The 20173-nt window shown below is 52.8% G+C and overlaps 1 protein-coding gene across 2 annotated transcripts; it reads right to left on the reverse strand.

The window, feature by feature from the left end:
- Positions 1-17417: 17417 nt before the first annotated feature.
- LOC134432915 (UDP-N-acetylglucosamine transferase subunit ALG13 homolog) lies at positions 17418-19778 on the reverse strand. Of its 2 annotated transcripts, XM_063181787.1 has the most exons (5): positions 19698-19778; positions 19128-19293; positions 18815-18950; positions 17862-17874; positions 17418-17516 (listed from the first exon to the last, which is right to left on the reverse strand). In XM_063181787.1, exons 1-5 carry the CDS (start codon positions 19776-19778, stop codon positions 17418-17420), a joined length of 495 nt encoding a protein of 164 aa, XP_063037857.1. The 2 variants fall into 2 exon arrangements, with proteins under 2 accessions (XP_063037857.1, XP_063037856.1); XM_063181786.1 differs by lacking the exon at positions 17862-17874 and having other exon boundaries at positions 17418-17530; positions 18816-18950.
- Positions 19779-20173: the final 395 nt, after the last annotated feature.

Consider the following 20173-nt stretch of genomic DNA (forward strand, 5'->3'; position numbering starts at 1 on the left):
TCTGGGCTTCAGCAGTTCGCACCAGGTGAAGTCCGACTGCCAGATTTCTGAGGGCTTGAGACCTCTCGGGTTGACCCCGTAGGTCCAAATGGGGTGACTTCTGGCAATAAGGGCAGGTGGCTACCACATGTTTCGTGTCCGCCGTCGAGATTTCGCATTTCTTCGCCAGTGCTTTGACTCCGATGTGGAGCGACTCGTGCAGTTGACGAGCTCTTTGCAAGGTCCAAACGCCTTTTGCTGCAGCGTCCGCTTTGTCGTTGCCGATCTGAAAGTAACCTTTGACTGGGTCATGGCTGTTGATGTGGATGACTGACACGGTGCCCTGTCGCAAAGAGAGTGCTTCTTCCAGCACTAGGGCTGCTGCTGATGTTGACACACCTGGTCCTGCCATGGCTAGGCAGAGCCTTGCCACGAATATAGAGTCCGTTACGATGTTGAGGTGTTCATCTTGGAAGAGTCCACATGCCAAAACCACTGCTGCTGCCTCCAGCTGTTGCACTGACAGTGTGGGGTCACACGCTTTGACGCAATGCCATTGCTCTCCTGCCTGCCACACTGCTGCTGCGGTTGAAGTCGTGGAGGAAGCGTCTGTGAAGACCGTTGGTCCTGGCTGCGGTCTGTCCTTGACCTTCGGTGGCACGTCCATGTCGACTACGGTCAGCAGCTTAGTCCAGGGTGGCTTGGAGGAGTAGGAGATTTCTCCTCCGAAGCCGGAGAGAGCAAGGGCCAGGTACTCCGATATTGTGGCTGACTCCGAGGTCGGCTGCTTGCGAAACGGAAGGTGGATGCTTGTCGGCTCTGTCCCTAGGTGTTTCAAGGCGAGTCTCCTGCCTTTCATGATGAGGCTGGCGATGCATTCGATTCCTGGGGAAAATGCATGAGCAGGTCTTCCGAGGACCACCCATTGAATCGGTCGGGCCTTTTCAGCGAGTCCTTGAGCTAGTGCTCCCCCTCCCCCCTTCGGTGTAAAGTGGACGTACAGGTCCAGTGGCATGGCTGGGTTCCACCTGGCAAGCGTGCCAGTGGACATCTGGTTTTCGATGAAGTCGAGGGAGCTCGCTGCTTGCGGCGTCAGCTCCTTGGGTTCCCAGGGGTTCTTTCCTTTCAGGAGGTCGTACAGAGGGTCCATGACCTCAGGAGGAATCAGGATGATGTTGCGAAGTCACTGCAGCGATCCCACCAGGCGTTGCACGTCATGGAGCGTCTCGACGTCTCGGTTGACCTTCATCTCGGGGGGTGTCACGTAGGAGCTTGTAATTTCTACTCCCAGGAAGGTCACGCAGGGTCCTCTCTTGGTCTTTGCGCTCGCGATCTTGAAGCCGTTGGCCTGAAGTGTTTCCGTGATTGTGGACACCAGGTGATCCACTTGGCTTGTTGATGGTGCTGCGACCAGGATGTCATCCACGTACTGGATGATGGTTGCTGTGGGATTGGAGTGTCGGACTGGCATCAGTGCTTTGTCCACAGTGATTTGGCATATGGTCGGGCTGTCGACCAGGCCTTGTGGAAGCACTCTCCATTGGAAGCGAAGGTTGGGCCGCTCGCCGTTCCGAAACGCCACGGAAAAGGCAAATCGTTCTCTGTCCTCAGGGTGCAGGGGTATTGAAAAGAAACAGTCCTTGATGTCCAGTACTGCGCACGGCTGCCCTGTGGGGATGGCTGAGTTCGTGGGTAGCAGTGTCTGGACTGGACCCATGGGTTGGATCGTCTTGTTCACTTCTCCCAGGTCGTGGACGAGACTATAGCCTTGTCCGGACCTTTTGGGGATCACGAATACAGGGGTTTTCCATGGGCTGGTGGACGGCTCTATGTGACCCTTTTGCAATTCGCGGTCGACCAGTTCCAGCAAGGCTGCCATTTGAGGCTCTGTCAGGGGCCACTGCTCAACCCATACAGGGTCTGATGATTTCCAAGTCAATTTGATTGGCAGCAGAGGGTGTACGGCAGTGGCCCTCAGGATAAATTTGTAATCCAAAATCCGAGCATGGAAAGGACATCCCTTCCTAACAGGGGTGGAGAAGTTTGCAAAATGTAGGGGTAGATTGCTACTGTCTGTTCTGGTCTCTTTTTCATGTGAAGTGTTATAGCCACCAGCTGGGTGCTTTTCCATGCCCGGGACTGCCCCCCCACTCCGTTCACTGGGGAGACTTCTTTGAATTGCCAATGTCCGGGCCAATGTGCTTGGGGAAAAATCGTGCAGTCTGATCCCGTGTCCGCCCAAAACTGAAACCCTATGACGTGGGGATCCTGGCTGCCGTAAAGGCGGAATGTCCCCCACACCATCAGAGGTTCCTTCCCTATTTTCATGACCAAGGCCACCCAGGGATGCCGCTCTGGGGCGTCCCCTGCTGTTCCTGTGACTCCGGCGTGGCTTGTGGCGGTGGGGGGTGCGAGGGTATTGAGGGTGCTGCACAACTCTGCCATCGTATTGCTGGGGGGGATGCAAAGGTGACTGCTCCCTGTGGGGGCATAGGGTATGAGGGTCCCCTGCCCCACTGGGGGTTGTTGTAGCTGGGCCGGTGCATATTCCAGGTGGGAGGGGGCTGGCTGCGGCCCAGGTGCCCCCTCCCTCTCCCGTTTCCCTGGGGCCTGGATCTGCATTCCTTAGCTAAATGCCCCTTCCTTCCACACACCCAGCACGGCCCCCTACCTCCCCCTTGGCGTGGTGGAGCAGCTGCTGATAGGCACTTTGGCTGGAGGCAGTTTACTGCCAAGTGGCCTGCCTGGCCACAGTTAAGGCATGCCATCACACTGGTTATTGCAGTGTGAACTGCTGCTTGAATGGGAGCTAGATGTTCCTCCTTTGCAACGTGTCTGATCATGGCAGCTATATTAGACCCCTGTGGCAGTGACCTTAAAATGTCCTTGGTGGCTGAATTGCATTGCTGGCATAGGCACTCTGCCAGCACGGGACCCTTCACCTCTGAGGGTAACGCAGAGGAATCTAATGCAGCCTGAAGTTTGTCCACAAACTGAGTGAAACTCTCACTCTCACCCTGCTTTATGGAAGACCGCGGCGATGGTCTGGCTACAACTTTGGAAGCATTACGGATGGCTTCTCGGGCAGCACGGGTTGTTGTCATGACCTCATGGGCACGCAAGCCCTCAGCCTGTTGCTGAGGGGTGATCATAGTGGGGTCTGTGCCCATTAGCCTCTGTATGCTGGAGCCGTGCAGTGGGTGGTCTGCCCCTTTTACCAAGGCTAGCTGTTTAATGCAATTATCCTCCCATTCTTGTTTAAAAACGATCATCCCCGCACCGTCAAATATCATTCTACACATCTGCTTAATATCAAAGGGAAGCATATCGTCCCCACCAAAAAGGCCGTCAATGAGCATGCAAACCATGGCAGAATTAATTCCCTTATCCGCAATCGCTTTAACAATTGCCTGCACATCTTTCGGATTGACCGGTGAATAAATCCTTTGGTTTCCGCCTGCCCCCCCCACACGAACCGGGAACACCTGAGTGGCAGACGCAGCCCATTCCGCGCAAGCCATTTTTATTTTCTGCCAGTTTGTAAGCGGGGTTCAGTTTTTCTCTGGTAACCCCTTCACCCATGCGGGAGCGCTGTGGCTAGTGACCTTACATGCCGCTGCTCTCTCTCTGTTAAAGCTAGAATCTGAGTCGGAATCCTCCGACCCTATCTCGGGCTCTGAGCTCGAGTCCGAGTCCAAGCCGGAAGTCGAGTAAAGAAATGCTTCCGGGCTGCTCTGCCTTTTCCTCGGGCTCCGACCCCGCCCCTTCCTGCGGGGGTCGGGCCGTTCCCTCCCCCTGGGGTCCCCCCGCCTCCTGCTGGGGGAGGTCCTTGCCCTACAAGGACTTAATTTGAATAAAGCGCTCTGATTGGTCTTACGCGCCTCCGCGGGGGCCGCCCCGTCTCCCCGCTCGCCCGCGCATGCGTTGTTCAGCAGGCTGACTGCGTTTCCGCCCCCCGCCTCCTCCTTTCCGCCCTGACCACGCGGTTCGGCGCCATTTTCAAACGCATATGGTGGGGGGGCGTTTTTATCGGTCCCTATGGGGTCCGACATTCTGGCCGCGTTCCGCGCCTCCTCCGCAAGCCCCTGCCAGAACGCCCATGTGTGCTCCCCCCCTTCCGATGGTGAGTCCGCTCGCTGAGGGGGATCCGGCGTTCACGCCTCCGCACGTCCGCCCGGGTCAGGCACCTTCGCGGTTTGTGTCGCCGCGCCCACCCCCAACTGCGGCACGGCTAATAAACAAGTTCGAGCGGCTTTCCAGGTTTCTTGCTCTTGTCGAGCTTTTTGTAGAGCCTGGACAACTCTGCCCCACGATTTTAGGGCTTTCCCTGGGCCCAAGGACATAGTGTCCTCCGCCAGGGCTTTTGTACAATTATCCCATACGTCCGAATGCAGGACGTCCACGGGGCTTTCAATAGCCCCAAGCTTAATCAGTCTCGGCAATGCGAGAGTTAAATCCCTAAGTTTACATTCTATACCCCATTGTGCATGCATCTCTGTTACGACCTTTGCTATGGCTTCCATTGTCCACGCGGGTCCGGAGGCGTCCCTCCCACTGCGGTCAGACCTGCTGCCGCAGTCGCCGTCCTCTTTCCAGGAGAATTCCTGTTCGCCGGGCGCAAGCCGCTTTCCCGGGTTCTGGCGCCAAAATGTTGCCTTTTAGATCAAGGCAGGCAACCTGGTTCTGAGGTACGGCTCGACAGCCCACTCTCCAGGGCCGTTCGGGCCAATGACATACGCAGACACCAATGTGGTGGACGGTCAAATGGCGTTTATTACTTCTTCTCATGGGGTCTTATAGTCTTAGGGGTCTCTACATCAAAAAGGGGTTTGTCTTTCTTATCTATGGTTAGTAGGGAATGGAAAAGTACTGAGTAAGGAGTAGAAAGTTGCTGACTTCAGTGGGGCAACATTCCTATTGTTAGTGGGGCCACATTCCTATGTTAGTTTCTTATCTATGAGTAACTGAGGGTCTTATCTACGGGAAACAGAGGGTCCTGGCTTTCCGTGACATCGCGACAATCTTCCACAGCACCTCTTCCCTAGCTACCACACAGGAGCATGAGGCAGCCCCTGCCAGGCTGCTGAGCAGGGACAAGGAGGCAATGAGGCCCCAGGCCTGCAAGGGTCACTTGTCTCCTGCTCCTGCCTCAGGCCCAGGACCAGCAGCCATGGCCAAAGTGCTTCCCAAGTTGGCTCTGGCAGGGCTGTCTTGCAGCTGCTGCCCATCCCTGTGCCCTGTGCAGCCCAGGCTGTCCCACGGTGTCCCTGCCCTGCGCCTCTGTCCCTGCAGGCTGTCGGCATCCCCTGGCTGCCCCACCTGGCTGGGCCCTTCCTTTGCTGACAGCTCTGCCTCCTGCCTGCCTCTGCCTGCCCACACAAAGCCTGGGGCTGATACCAAAAGGGTGAATTCAATTTTTACTGTACCTGTCAACTTTCAGCACAGGAACAAGGCATGCAGGGGCTACATTCCCAGCAGGAATGGGTGGGCGAGAAGAAGAAGACATCTGGCTCTGTCCCCAAAGCCATGCACAATTCCCTCTGGGACACCAGCACCATCTCCTACAAAAGATGTGCTGCACAGCTATTTCTGTATGTATTTTTCATGTCAGCAGAATTTTCTCTCCTGACCATCATGTGCTACGACCACTATGTGTCCATCTGAAAACCCCTGCACTACAGGACACTCCTGGGCAGCAGAGCTTGTGCCCACTTGGCAGAAGCTGCCTGGGCCAGTGGCTTTCTCAATGCTCTGCTGCACACAGCCAATACATTTTCCCTATCCCTGTGCCAAGGCAATGCCCTGGGCCAGTTCTTCTATGAGGTGCCCCAGATTCTCAAGCTCTCCTGCTCCAAATCCTATCACGGGGAACTTGGACTTCTTATGTTTTCCAACTCTTTAGGTTTTGGCTGTTTTGTATTCATGGTTTTCTCCTATGTGCAGATCTTCAGGGCTGTGCTGGGGATCTGCTCTGAGAAGGGACAGCACAAAGCCTTTTCCACCTGCCTCTCTCACCTGGCCATGGTTTTCCTGTTTCTCAGCACTGGCTTTTTTGCCCACCTGAAGCCCCCCTCCATCTCGTCCCCATCCCTGGATCTGGCCCTGTGTTATGGTTTGGGCCTGGCAAAGCCAGAGCCCCCATGAGTACACCTTCTCCCCGGTGTCTGCTGTGAGATGTGACCAGGAATAAGCAAAGCAGGCTCCAAACTTAAACATAAAGAAAATTTTATTAACTAAGCTACACACAAAACAATTACTAAACTACACACAAAAGAAGAAAGAAAAAAAAAAAAGAAACACGAGGAAAATGAAAACCTCACAAAAAATACACTCTCCCCCTCCTCCCCCTAAATTCCCAATACAATACATCCTCCAAAATCACCAATTCTAGGTCCAACACCACCCTTTAGATTGCTCAAACTTTCAGTTCCTCAGGAGGAGAGGGAGTCCTTCCATGTGTCGTGGTGGCCTTTTCCGTCCTTGTTCCGGTGCTCTCACCACCGAACAGGGATCAGGGCTGCTTCCAGGGCTGTCTTTTTTAAGGATGCTTTGTCCAGTTCCAGAAAAGCACAATATCTCACCTTCTCACCTCTGGGACATCTGTCCCCCCCATATTTTATATACCCCCTGGGGCTGAGGGGTCCCCACACTGACTCTTCTTTGGCTCTGGGACATTTCTCCCCCTGGACTCAGTCTCTGTATCACACGGAAACATGGCTCTGTCCATGACTACACGAAAGAGTCCAGCATAAAATGCCACTCCATCTTCTCCTAAGGTGCATCCTATTGCATTCTTTCAGCATCTCTCACTCTCTCTCTCTCTGGTCCAGACCTCCATCACTCGTTCATTTCCTTCATCCTCCTCCACTCTTATCACTCGTCTAGGAAGGGTTAATGTTCTATAAGGCTTTCATTGTCCAAAAAGAAGGGTTAAAAAAAACTCCTCCAGGCGGCTGGACTCCTGGCGGCACCCCCCCCCCATCTCCTCAGCTGGGCTGCCTGCTGCCAGCACATATCTACTGGATTTCAAGGTAACACAGGCTGCACTCTCTCTCTCTCTCTCTCTCTCTGTCTCCAAGGGGGGGGAATGGCTGCCCGATGTCTCTTGTTGCTCTCCACCCTTCCATCCTCCAAGGCCTCCTCACTCCCATCTCTGTCCAGGCCCAGGCCTACCACATGGCTGCCCCTCCCCCGCCCAGCAGCAGCGGCTGGACAGGGGAGAGCTCCGACCTGCGTCCCTCGAAGTCCCAAGAGAGTCTCCCAGGCCCGAAGCTCTGCTTTTAACCCCTGGGTGTTCTCGGAGGTGTGTCCTAAAACCCACTGGCTACCCCAGGTGCCAATATCAAAATCTGAGCACCCATTGGTTTGACCACAACATCCCAGAATTCCCACTTCTTCCTGGTCAAACCACCACACCCTGTCAATTCTGTACTTGGTGGTGCCTCCAACCCTGAACCCCCTCATCTACAGCCTGAGGAACAAGGAGCTCAAGGCTGCAGTGCGGACACTTATGACCAGAAAATTTCAGAAACATTAAAATCACCTGTAATAAAAGTAATCATTGATATATATTGTTCCTTTTATTTTGGGGGTTCTTTTTCCTTGTTTTCTATTTTTTATACTGTCCAAAAGCAAGGTCATTGATTCTGCCATTTCCCACTTTTTTTCGCTCCACATTCACTTTGGCCCCAGATTTGTTGATGCGGAGCTGGGCTCTCTCAGAGGCTTTAGACAGAATAAAGGATGTCTCAGCAAAGTTATTTGCAGAGATTCCCCTTTTGCTGCCTTCTCTGGAGCTGCAGCAGCAATGTCTGTGTGCAGAGCTGGGGGCAGATCAGGGCTGGCACAGCAGCTGTGCCCAGCAGCAGCAGCACTTGGTGTTGCCAGTTCTGCTGCCGTGGCCCTGCCCCGCTGCCCTGGTGGCCCTGGTGTTGCTGCAGGGCCTGAGTGCTCTCGGGGCCGGGCACAGCCCTGGGGGTGGCAGTGCCGGGGCTGCAGCAGGGACAGGCCATGGGCACTGCTGGGGCAGCACTGACGCCTCAGCCCAGGCCCTGGGGGCTCCAGGCTCCTTTCCCTTTCCCTGTTTCTCAAGAACATGGCCTGGCCAATGCTCAGCACAGAAAAGCCCCGTGAGCAGCCCCAGGCTGGCCGTGGGCAGGCTGGGGGCAAACAGCATGGCTGGGGCTCTGCAAGGGCCCTGGGGGAGACGGGAAGGAGCAGCAGAGCAGGGGCTGATCCATCCCCAGTGTGCTGGACAGCCCAGGGCAGCATCCCAGAGCGTCCTCATGGAGCTGCCAACAACATCCCCCCTCTGCAGCCCTGGCCTCTCCCCCAGCTCACACAGGTGCCCCATCCTTGCAGGCACAGATATGGCAGCACTGGCTCAGCAGCCCCTGTTTGCATTGCACAGAGCAGGCGGGAGCACCCCCATGCTGTTGGTGTGGGGACATGAACCTGAGGGAGCACAAATGCCATCAGCCCCTGAGGCCAGCAAGGGCTGGGGGACACCAGGGAAACCACTCAGCTTTGTCCTGGCCTCTGCAGTCAGCCAGAAAGTTTGTTCCCATCAGCTGGGAGTTTCCTGTCCCACTGCAGATGCTGTTGCTCAGGGCCAGGGCTGCCTGGCAGCCACCCCAAAAGTTGTCTGACCATTTCCTTGGCTTCACCTTTGATTTCTTTACTCTTCCGTGGCAAAAAATTTCTTCCTAGTGCCCATCCCTGTTCCCTGCCCTGCAAACAGCCCATCCCTCTTTGCCCTTTCCTCTCCAGCCTCACTCCTCATTGCAGTTCCTGACTTGGCCCCATGGGAATGTCCCTTGGGCAGCAGGATCATCCTACAAGTGCTGCAGGAATTGTCTGCAGGCTCCTGCAGTGCCTGGTGCTGCTCCCTTGCCGGAGGGAACCCCAGGCCAGGGGGGCACATCTGGGCTGCTGTGTCTGGCTCTGGGGCTCCCTGTTCTGGGCAGTGAGGAGGAGCTGCAGAGGCTCTGCAGGACTGACAGGATGGGCTTTGGGGCTGCCAGGAGAAACTGAGGCACCTGGGCTGCTAGAGCTTCTGCAGAGGAGGCCCAGGGCTCCTCCTGCAATTGCTCCAAGGGTTCTTTCAGAGAATCCCAGAATCAGCAAGGTTGGAAAAGTCCTTGGAGATCATCAAGTCCAATCTGTGCCCTGACACTGCCTTGTCTCCCCTGAGCCTCCTCTTCTCCAGGATAAACAACCCCAGCTCCTTCAGCTGCTCCTAACAGGAGTTGTCCTCCAGACCCCTTCCCAGCCTTGCTACCCTTCTCTGGACATGCTCCAGCCCCTCCATGTCCTTCCTAAATTGGGGAGCCCAGAACTGGACACAGCACTCCAGGTGCTGCCCAACCAGTGCTGAGCACAGGGGAAGAATCCCTGCCCTGCTCCTGCTGGCCACACCATTCCTGATCCAGCCCAGGAGCCATTGGCCTTCTTGGCCACCTGGGCACAGTGCTGGCTCATGTCCAGCCTGCTGTCCATCAGTCCCTGCAGGTCCCTTTCTGCCTGGCTGCTGTCCAGCCACTCTGTCCCCAGCCTGTATTTCTGCAGGGCTTGTTGTGGCCAAAGTGCAGGACCCAGCACTTGGATTTGTTAAACCTCACCTTGTTGAATTTGGGCCCTGGATCCAGCCTGTCCAGGGCCCTGTGCAGAGCCCTCCTACCCTCCAGGTGATCAACACTCCCAGCCAGCTTGGTGTCACCACAACTCTATGAGACCCCAGAGTGTCCCTATGGCCTCCATGATTCCATGAGGCCTCCCAGTGTCACAATGTCTCTTTGGTTCCATGGGACCCCTTGGTGCCACAAAGTCCTTTGGATCCTTGGGCCCTGCAGTGTCACAGTGGCCCTTTGTCCCCCAAGGCCCTGAAGTGTCATAATGGATCCTTGGTTCCAGGAGGTCTGGCAGTGCAGCAATGCTCTCCTTGGTTCCACCATGTCACAATGGCCTCTTGGTCCCAAGGGCCACCATGGTGTCAAACATGTTTCCTTCATTCCAGGAATCCCTGAGGAGCAGCACTGGCCCCTTGGTTCCATGGGGCCCTGCAGTGTCACAATGGCCCCATCATGACACCAGGTCCTGCTCTGTCACAATGCTCTGCATGGTTCCACAAGGCCCTGCAGGGTCACAGTGGCCTCTGTGGTTCCAGCAGGACCCAGACTGTCACCATGGACTCCTTGCTTCCATCCAGCCCCACAGTGTCACAATGGGCCCTTGGCTCTGTGCTGCCATGTCGTACACAGTGTCACCATGGTCCTCTTAGTGCCACCAGGCCCCGCAGTGTCCCTATGGCCCCTGGCTTACCCAGGCACCTGCAGTGTCACAATCATCAGAGAATCAAGCAGGCTGCAAAAGACTTTGGAGAGCATCAAGTCCAACCTGGGACCCAACACCACCTTGTCACCCAGACCATGGCACTCAGTGCCACATCCAGTCTTTCTTTAAACACTTCTAGGGACAGTGACTCAGCCACCTCCCTGAGCAGCCCATTCCAATGCCCAAACACCCTTTCTGTGAAGAATATTTCCTAATGTCCAGCTAAACTTCCCCTGGTACGGTGCAGCTTTTGGCTGTGTCCTCTTGTCCTGTCACTGTTTCATGGGAAAAATTCCTGATCCCCACCTGGCTGCACCCTCCTGTCAGGGAGTTGTAGAGAGTGATGAGGTCTCCCTTGAGCCTCCTCTTCTCCAGGATAAACAACCTCAGCTCCCTCAGCTGCTCCTCACAGGACTTGTGCTCCAGACACCTCACCAGCCTTGTTGCCCTTCTCTGAACACGCTCCAGCCCCTCCCATGTCCTTCCTCAATTGGAGGGCCCAGAACTGCAAACAGCACTCAAGATGCTGCCCAACCAGTGCTGAGCACAGGGGAAGAATCCCTGCCCTGCTCCTGCTGGCCACACAATTCCTGATCCATAGGAGTGCCAGGGACTGGGTGAGGGAAATGATGGGAGGGGATGGGGAAAAAGTGTTCTTGATTGTCAGCCACGGAGGGCTTTGATTTTCATATCTGTTCAGACTGCATCAGAAGACGCTGGGGATCCATATCAATTGGGGATTGCTGATATCAATGTATAAACAGGAAAAGAAAACTGGATAAAACAATGTTCTCTGCATTGTTTCAATACAGTATATTCAATTTAAATGCACTTCTGAAATGTCTGATTAACCACAGAAGAATTGAAAATATAAATTATTTCCAGGGCTCTTCTAGTTTGAGCATTTTGAGTAAGAACTGAAAATTTAAATTATTCCCATGGGCTTTTCTTGTTTGTCTATTTTGAACAAATGTTTATGAGCCTTTTTCAGTGAATTTGTGAACTGAAGAGCTCAAGAAAGAAGAGGCCTCCAGAGTAGGAAAACTGATCAGCAACCTCCTAGTGGATGAAGGTCCATCCCCATCAGAGCAACAATGAACAGAAATGGGCACAGCTTTGTGGCTGCCCCAGCTTTGGCCTGGGCCCTGGGCCTGGAGCAGGAGCAGCTCTTGAGGGCCCCAAGGCCGGGGCTCTTGCGCTGCCCTGGGCAGATGGGATGGCAGCAGGGGCTGCAGAGCTCTCAGCACCTCAGCCCAAGGGGAGCAGGGCAGCCAGGGAGCCCCCTTTGGCCTTGGCCAAGCACCTTCCCCCATGGCTGGGGCTGAGTCCTGTGGCAGCGGCAGCTGCTGCTGTGCCCTTGCCAGGGGCTGAGGCCATGGGGCAGTGCCCAGAGCAGCCTGGCCTGAGCAGAGCTGTGGGGCCAGAGATGGCTGGGCTGGGCTGGGGGGAGGCCCTTGGTGCTGCCCAGAGCTCAGAGCAGCTGGCAGAGCTTGCAGAGAGCTGGGCTGGGCTCAGAGAGCCTGGCCCAGAAACCATCAGTGTCCGTCTCAGTCTGGCTGAGCGTGCAGGGGCAGGACTCAGGCCAGGCCTTGTGGGGCAGGGCCAGCGCCTGTGCAAAGCATTGCAAACAGGCAAGTGCTCCAGAGAGGCGGCTGCTCTGTGCCCTTGGTGGCATGGACAGAGCAGGGAGGGGGCCCAGGACATTTGTCAGCCCCAGTCTCTGTGCCCAGCCCTTGGCAGCCCTGGCTGCTGAGCCCAGCTTTGGCCTGGGCTGAGTTTGGCTGTGGCCCAGCTCTATCCTCCTGCAGGGCTCAGGGCCTGTTCCTGGCCATGGCCAGGCCTGGCTGCCTCTCTGCTGGCCCAAAGGTCTGGAGAGCACGAGGCAGGGCTGTCTGTTATAGGTTAGTTGCGGTGGAGGATGAATTACCCACTAATAAGTCCAAATAAAATTAAATTTATTAATTGATAGAGCAAGTGATAATAGGCAAAGTCAGCGTCCTGGGCGCGCTGGGCGACAGGAGAGTCTCCGCTCTACCACTGCCGCACTCATCTGATTTTCCGTGGAGTTCTTATACAGTCCTGCTTCCAGGCTGATGTGTAGTACTCTGCGTATTCTTCTTTTGTGTTTAGGTGGTCATAGTCCACCTCCTGGGGTCTGCAGATGAAGGTTGGTAATTTTCCTTTCTCTGATTCCTGGAATTCTTAGGCTCAATCTGCTGAGTTCCTGGAATCCTAGGTTTACTGAGTGGATAAGCTGATACTGTGTTATCAATCATAGCAAACCCCCCACCCATATTAACAGTTTACTAACAGATAAACAACTGTTTGTGAAACCTATTGTCTTTTGGTTTCATCTTCCTTATCCTTTAAAGTCTGGAAATTTACTTAGACAAACTAGAGGTGATGCAACAGTCTTACTGGAATTACTTTGTCAGCTTTGATGAACAAACTTAAAGTTTTAACCCATTACATTGTCTGTGTAGGCCCACAGATGCCCCGGGCTCTGCAGGAGCTGGCAGAGGCTGCCCAGCAGGGAGGCCATGGGGCACAGAGCCCCAAGGCTGCTGTGGGCACCACGGCACAGGGGCCGTTCCCAGCCGCAATGCTCCTGGCCTGGGCTGGGCCTGCACAGGGGCTGGGCCACCATGGCTGGGCCAGCACAGGGCCACAAAGGGGCCACGCAGCCACTGCCAGGGCTGACAGCAAGGCCAGGCACACACAAGCAATTGCTGAGCATGGCCTGCGCTGGCCAGGCCTGACTGTGCCAAAGGCAGAGCTCAGCTGTCCTTGGGGGCTGCAGCAACAGTCCAGAGCCCAAAGAGCCTCCATGGCTGTGCTGGAGACCAGGGCTGCAGGAGGGAAATGCAGGGCTGCTGCGGGATGGGGAGGGCATTGAATTTCAGCACACACCTCAGCTCTCTGATGATCCCGGCACCATGTTGGGCCCTGTTTCAGACTGAAGCAGAGCAGATGTTGATGGAAGAGTAACCCTGCGGGGCTGTCAGGGATCTGCAGCTTGCAAGGATCTCTGCTCTCCTTTGGGTGCTCTCGGAGAGATCCAATCCCAGCTGGGAACCTCAGGGCACAAGTGGCACTGCTTGTTCATAGGCACACAACTGATGTCTGCCTGGAAAGGGGCACAGGTTTTAATACCTGCTTATATCATAAGATACAAGCAAATCTTTTTTATGTGGGTCATTTGAGTACTTTTGAGAAATGGCAAAATTTTCCTAGTACGAACAGGGATTCCCTGGAAGCATACTGATGGCAGAAGAAGAAACACTGGTCTTCTCATCTACTTCTGTCAGCATTATTCAGTTTATTATTTAATCTCACTCTTCCATCAGGTGTTTCCTGCTCTCCTGTTTTAATGGCCATTTCTAAGACCATCTTTTCATTTAGAGCAGCTGGATCTTGGTACTTCCTGCTGCTCCCAAATTTTCTCCTCTAGGTCCTTTCTGGTCATTCAAGTACCTCTCAATTGACTGGTTTAATGCTTTGAGGTGCAAGAAGTTGACCAAGATTTCCGAGTTTATATATTATAAATATAAAAATAATCATCACCTCAATTATGTTTGTATTTATCACAGAATTGTGTTTTCTTTTGTCCTGATCTAAAACTGTTCTTGTACAGAAATCCCTGGGGGATAGGGGACATGTCACATGCTGCTGGGACATCCCCGAGAGCTGAGAGAAGAGCTGTGATGGTTATTAAACTGTTCAAATGATCAGGTTCTGTTTGTTTACAAGAAACCTTTCTGTGCCTCTGAGTGTCATCAGTCCCTGAGCCCAAAGGACACAAACCTGATGAGTTGTGGTTCCCACTGCAGGGGCTGCACTTGGACTTTGGTCTCTGCACAGGAGAGCTCTTCATCCCCTTTCTCTCTTTTCCTCCCCCTGGGCATGGAGGGAGCTCCTGACTTCAGCGTGTGACTCCTGTGTGCAAAGAGCAAATCTGGGCAGAATTGGGGCAGGGAGGGTTTGGGGGGACTTTGGGATCTGTGCTGGGCACAGAAGGTGTTTTCCATTGCTCTGAGAATGTCTGTGGAAAGTAGATGTAATTTCCACCACAGGAATGACTTTTGCATTTGATGGAGCTGTGCCTTCCCTTGGCTTTGTTGGCTGAGATTAAATGAACATCCCTCTGTGTCTCGGACAGCTCCTTCTCCAAGGAAAGCAGGTGGGTGTTGGAGCCAAGGAGCTGAAAGCTGCAGATGCAGCCTGGGCTGGAGGGAGCTCAGATTTGCACAAGGCTGCTCTGAGTGCCAGGGCTTGGATGGGGGAAATGGTGGGGTGGGGGTAGGGAGAGTCTGATTGATTGTCAGCCATGAAGGGTCTTGATTTTCATGTCTATTCAAACTGCATGAGGAGTTACTTGGATTCAGTGTCAACTGGAATTTGCACATGTCAATTTATGAACAGATTAAAATAACCTAAGCAGGACCTAAAAAAATCTACTTCTTCTTCTTCTGTACCTTACAAATTCTCACCCCTTCATCCCCAATAGCATTCTTTAACCAGCAAGATACATACAGTAATTGCTCAGGATCAGTATCTCCTCGAGCTGTCCGATGATTTAGTTGTTGGCACATCCACTTGTCCTTTGTCCCACACCAAGGTCATCCTCCTTGCACCTCTAATTCCGGCCACACTTCTACACAGTAGTGGATCATTTTCGTTTTATCTAATCCCTCTGTGGCCTCTATAGAACCCCATCTCTCCAACAGTTCTCTTAAGGGACTATTGGAAGGTATATTCCTCAGTCTCTTGCCGGTCTTTTTACTATTACACCCTCCCATTTTTCAGGTCTCAACAGTAAAAAATCCCAAAGGTGCCTCTACTGACAGGTAATTAAAAAAAATAAACCTCAATTGAGGAGCTTCAGCCTCCTCCACCGAACTTCAAATTTCTGCATGATGCTCAGGACTTTATACTGAAACAACTGCCCGATCTCTTGATTGCCCAACTTTCCCAATGTCAGATCGTACATCTATCAGGACTTGAACACATGAAACGTCAGCCTAAGAATCCGGGTTGTGCCTGACTCCCTCAGTCAGGAAAAACTGCTGCCTGATTTTTAGTTTGCCTAACGTGCCAATTTTTAGGCTTCACCATATCAGGACTTAAAAACAACGTGCAGCCTCCTTCGCTGGGGTTTGTGCCTGACTCCTTTGTTAGGACTTACTTTGCCTGCAGGGCTTGTGAGCTACCCGAATCCTTCTCGGGACTTACAATCTGCCTGACTTCCCTCTGTCAGGACTTACTTTTCGTGCGTTCCACTCATACAACTATTCCCTCCGCATACCCAGAGAGGGGGGGCCCTTTTTTTTCCCCCTTAGGAGACGACTCACTCACGCTAATTCCACTCACTTTCCCCTGTTCCCGGCTGGCTTTCTCGCAAACGTTCGGAAATGTGGTACCAAGAGGTCCGCTCTTGCTCCGAAGGTCCGGCTGCCAGCCCTCGTCTCACTCACACACACATGCGCAGGAGTCTCCCACTCCTGCCACTGGATTTCTCACCAGTCTGGTGCTCCAGTGCTCCTCTGTGTCGCTGGTCCTGAGCCGATCTCTCTGGTCCTGATAGCCAGCTGTCCTGGAGGTCCAAGATGGCCAGTCCTGGTGTCCTCTTCTGGCGTGGTTATTGCGGACGAGCGCCCAAGCTAAAATAAACAGGGCAGGAGACTTTTTCTCCTTTTAGTGCCTTTATTAAAAGTGATCAGCTCAGGATTGGGCAGCTTGGAAGGGGCTGCAGCTTCCCATCGCCTCTCCCCGGGTGACTTGGAGGAGGAGGATATGCGCAGCTTTGTCCACTAGGGGCAGAGCTGGGGGTCCGGTCTTCGTGGGAGCCTTTAGGGCGTGGTGACCCCTTCCGATGTTAATCCGGCCACCTCTCTTGGCCTGCTCCCGGCATCGGGACGACTCCCATGCTCAGGGTGAGAGGGAATGCGACGGTGTTCAGCATCTCTGCAGGCTCAGCGCTCCGTTCCTGACATCCAGACATCACTCCAATCTCTCAGCTCTTAGGTGGCTTGTTGTTTTGAGGTCTTTTTTAGCAAGCTAGAAGCAGTAGCTTCTCATGGCATGCTGGTCCTGGAGTTATTTTGCATATCCCCCCTCCTAAAGTCTCTTCTCCTCACTGTTTGGGAGGTCCCCACCCTTCACTGTCTCAGAGAAGGGCCATTAACTTGGTCCCAGCTGGAGTTTTTACTGATACAAAACCAACTATTAATGACAACGACCCATAATTACCATAACACAAGCAGCAGCCCAGCAGCAACCATGGTAAGCTTTTTCTCACAAAAAAAATTGGCAGAATTTTTGTTCATAACAGCAACCATGGTAAGCTTTTTCTCACAAAAAAAATTGGCAGAATTTTTGTTCATAACGCTTCAGGTGATGTTCATCTTCCTTTCTCAAGCTGTTTTTCTCTGCTTCAATAAGGCGTGAGATAAGCATATTTCCTTTTTATATATTCCAAAGCTATAGTTTCAAGGATACAAGTAATATTGTAAAATTATGCTTCAAAAGATTATTATTGCAGAGCTTTTTATGGATTCAATGCAAGCAAAAAGCCTTATCTTTAACACCTTAATTCCAATGCTCCTAAATCAACCAGCGTTAATTGCAAACCAAAGATAGGTTCAAAGGCCTTTTTCCATGCTTTATTTTCCTCACTTATTAATAGAATTCACAGCTCGCCCATTGTCTGGGTCCACACATTTCTCATTCACAAATACACGTCGCCTGTTTGTACCTGACACGAAACACAGCTTTGTATTTCACATTTCCACCTGTGTTTAGCAAAAAAGGTCAAGAGACCAGAAGGCATATGCCATGCCTGTAAAGAAGTAGTTTAACTTGTCCTCATCGGTGGAATTCCCATTCCAGTGCAGCTTTTGTGACAGAAATATGTCTGTCCATGCCGCAGGACAGTTCATACTCCCTCCTTATTGGCATTGTACTCTTTTATGCATAAAGCTGAATGAGTTTGACACTAATATCAGTTAATATTAAATAAAATTTTCTTTGAGTGTTTGGCCCAGCTGCAGATCTTAAGTGGAGGAGATGACACATTTTGTTCCAACTTTTTTATTTCTCTGTTTTGTTTATTGTAACCCAAGAACTTTATTCAAGAATGAAGCAAACTTTTCTGGCTGTCCAGGAGGAAAAGGTTTCAAAGCTGACAAGTTCATTGACTGCATTGTCTCCACAAGAGTGCAGTAAAAACAGACCAAAAGCAAAAATTAAAGAAATAGCCATCTCATGGGAAAATTTTAAATATAATTTTCTTTCTATGCATCCATACATAATTCTTTAGCATGGAAATATTAAATAAGGATATGTATGGAAAGGAAGAGAATGCCCAGAGCAGCAGGCCCCAGCCAGCACTGGCTGGTAGGGAGCCTTGCTGAGAACACACTTCCATCAGCTTTCTGAGACAAACTCAACTTTGACACTTTTTAATCTTCTGTGGTCGCAGTGCTGGGAGACTGAGCAAGATCTGAGGCTCTGCTCCATAAACCATAAGAGGAAATCCATCCTATTTGAACACATGGAAGAGTTCTCCCCTGATCACAGAAAGGGTCAGAAAGAACAGCTACATCAATCTGTCACTTGCTAGTATCAGGCTGCAAATAAGGCTCGAATGCTTGGCACTGCCCAACACAAAGAAATAAATATTCCAAAGCTGACAGAAGCACCAAGATAATAAGTTTAGGAAACTTGCTCAATTTAAATGAATGCCAGGCCTGGTCTGTTCAGAAAGCTCGTCTGAAACATAGGAAACTCTGCTTGCAAGGCAAAGGAACAAGATGCAGACTAAGTAAAGGGCGTTACATTTTTTCTGCCTTCAGTTTAAAAGTCATCTTTTATTTTTAGAGTGGAGTCAATCATGAGTAAAGAGAAAACAGTAAGATACAGTCAAAACCAGGAGGAGAAATAAACCCAACAGGAGTCAGGATGAACTCTAATAAAAGGAGCTAGGAGTTTTGGTGATGGTGGGATTTTTTCACACATTGTTTGCTTGTGGGGTAGGGGGTTTTTTGTGTGTTTTTGTTAGTTTAGTTTAAATTTTGCTCCTGAAGTGACAGGCAGTGGATCTGTGAAACTACTTGTCAGATGGTATGGTGGATTCAGGAAGTTTGGTTAAAAGGGCAGCCTGAATGAGTACCTGAAAGACAGGGGTATTTAAAGTTACTAACCAGATAATATCTATATCTGTTTTATTAATCCCCTGAAGTGTTTTCCTTTTTTTAATCTAAATATATGTTACCTCAAATGAAAAAAAAAATATTTATAAGTGGTAAAAAAATAATTATTGTGGTAAAAAAGCTTGGTAAGTGTGGTAATTTTCTACATAGTGTTAGTCTATTCACTCTGGAAAATGTAATATCCAGATGGAGATGACAGAGAAGGATGTAAATTACCTTGTTGCGTTCTCAGCTGTGCAGTCACATGGACTGAATGCTCTTGCCCAGCAGGAACAGTCGCAGCAGCTCCATACCTGCAGTTACAGTAGAGGACACAGCCATCTCTGTGCAGCTGTTTGGCCAGCTCAAGCTGATGGTTCATCAGCTTGTCATTTATTACTACTATTAGTGGTTTTCCATTCTCTAGAGTCTCCAGGCAGCTACCAGCACCTACAAGAGGAACAGAAAACATGGTGAGAGATCAAATATCCCCCTACTCGCTGCTGAAAGAGGGGAGCCTCTTGAACAACCCAGCTGTGGAGCTCAGCACTCCCAGCCAGCTCACCCCGGGCTGAAGAGACCTCATCCCACAGAGCTCCCGCAGCCCCAGAAGCAGCCGGGCTGTACCTGTGTGGCTGATGACCAGGTCTGCGCTCTGCAGCTCCTCAGCCAGCGAGTCCTTGAACCGGAACGCTTCCACCGCCGCGGCCGGGCTGCTGCTGGGCTGCGGCTGCGGCAGCGAGCCCCAGCCCGCCTGCAGCACCAGCTTCTGGTACCCGCGGCTCTGCAGCGCCTGCGGGCACAGCACCGGGGGATGGAGGCGATAAGGGGGGCGGAGAAGATGGTGGGGAGGGGGGACGGAGAGAGAGAAGGAGAAGAAGGGGGGGATGACGGAGGTGGAACGAAGGGGATGAGGCGGGGATAGAGAGGCTGTGTGAGGGCTGTGCCCAGCTCCAGACGGCCCCGGCCCCGGTATCACCCCCCCCCCTCCCCGTCCCACAGGCTGTCCCTCCCCTTCCTCAAGCAACACTTCATGCTTCTCCGCCGGGCACCCCCGAACCGCCACGGCGCCCTCAGGCGCCCCGGCACTGCTGCCGGGATGTGGCAGGGAGGGCAGGGCAGCCCGCGGCGCACAGGCGCCAGCCCCGGGAGGGCAGGCCCGGGCCAGGGCCGGTGTCGGTGTCTCGGCCGACTGACCTGCAGCGCGGGCGGGGAGCGGGCCGTGGCGATCAGCTCATCGAAGCTGGTGGTGCTCACGGTGACGAACATGGACTTCATGGCCACCGGGACGGGACGGCTGTGAGGCCGCCAGGGGGAGCCGCACGCCCGCACAGAGCTCCCGAAATGGCGGCAGGGCTGAGGAGAGGGACGGGGCAGGTGGGAATGCCTCCTTCCCTCCCTGTCCCTCCTTGTTCCTCCCTGACCCTCCTGTCCCTTCCTGTCCTTCCTTGTCCCTCCTTGTCCCTCCTTGTCCCCTACCGTGGCTTCTCTTCATGGGTTTTTCCCGTCCGCCCGTTTCGGCGGGGCTGCTGCCACTGCGCCGTGAGGTTCTCCCTCACAGTACCGCACCAGCAGCGATGGTGGCCGCTCTAATGAGCCCACTGTCCAGCAGCGTTTAGAGGGGTAGCCAAGGCTGTTCCAGGGTTTTAGATTTTCAAGGAGAAGAGGTAAAA

This window comes from Melospiza melodia (assembly GCF_035770615.1).
Source record: "Melospiza melodia melodia isolate bMelMel2 chromosome 7 unlocalized genomic scaffold, bMelMel2.pri SUPER_7_unloc_2, whole genome shotgun sequence".
Taxonomy (NCBI): Eukaryota; Metazoa; Chordata; class Aves; order Passeriformes; family Passerellidae; genus Melospiza; species Melospiza melodia.

Coding starts and splice junctions, on each gene's coding strand:
- LOC134432915 (XM_063181786.1), bottom strand. CDS start 19,778: ATGAAGTCCATGTTCGTCACCGTGAGCACCACCAGCTTCGATGAGCTG. Junction 19,294..19,697: donor GCTCCCCGCCCGCGCTGCAG/GTCAGTCGGCCG, acceptor CTGTGCCCGCAG/GCGCTGCAGAGCCGCGGGTA. Junction 17,531..18,815: donor TGTCCTCTACTGTAACTGCA/GGTATGGAGCTG, acceptor TCTGTTTTTACT/GCACTCTTGTGGAGACAATG.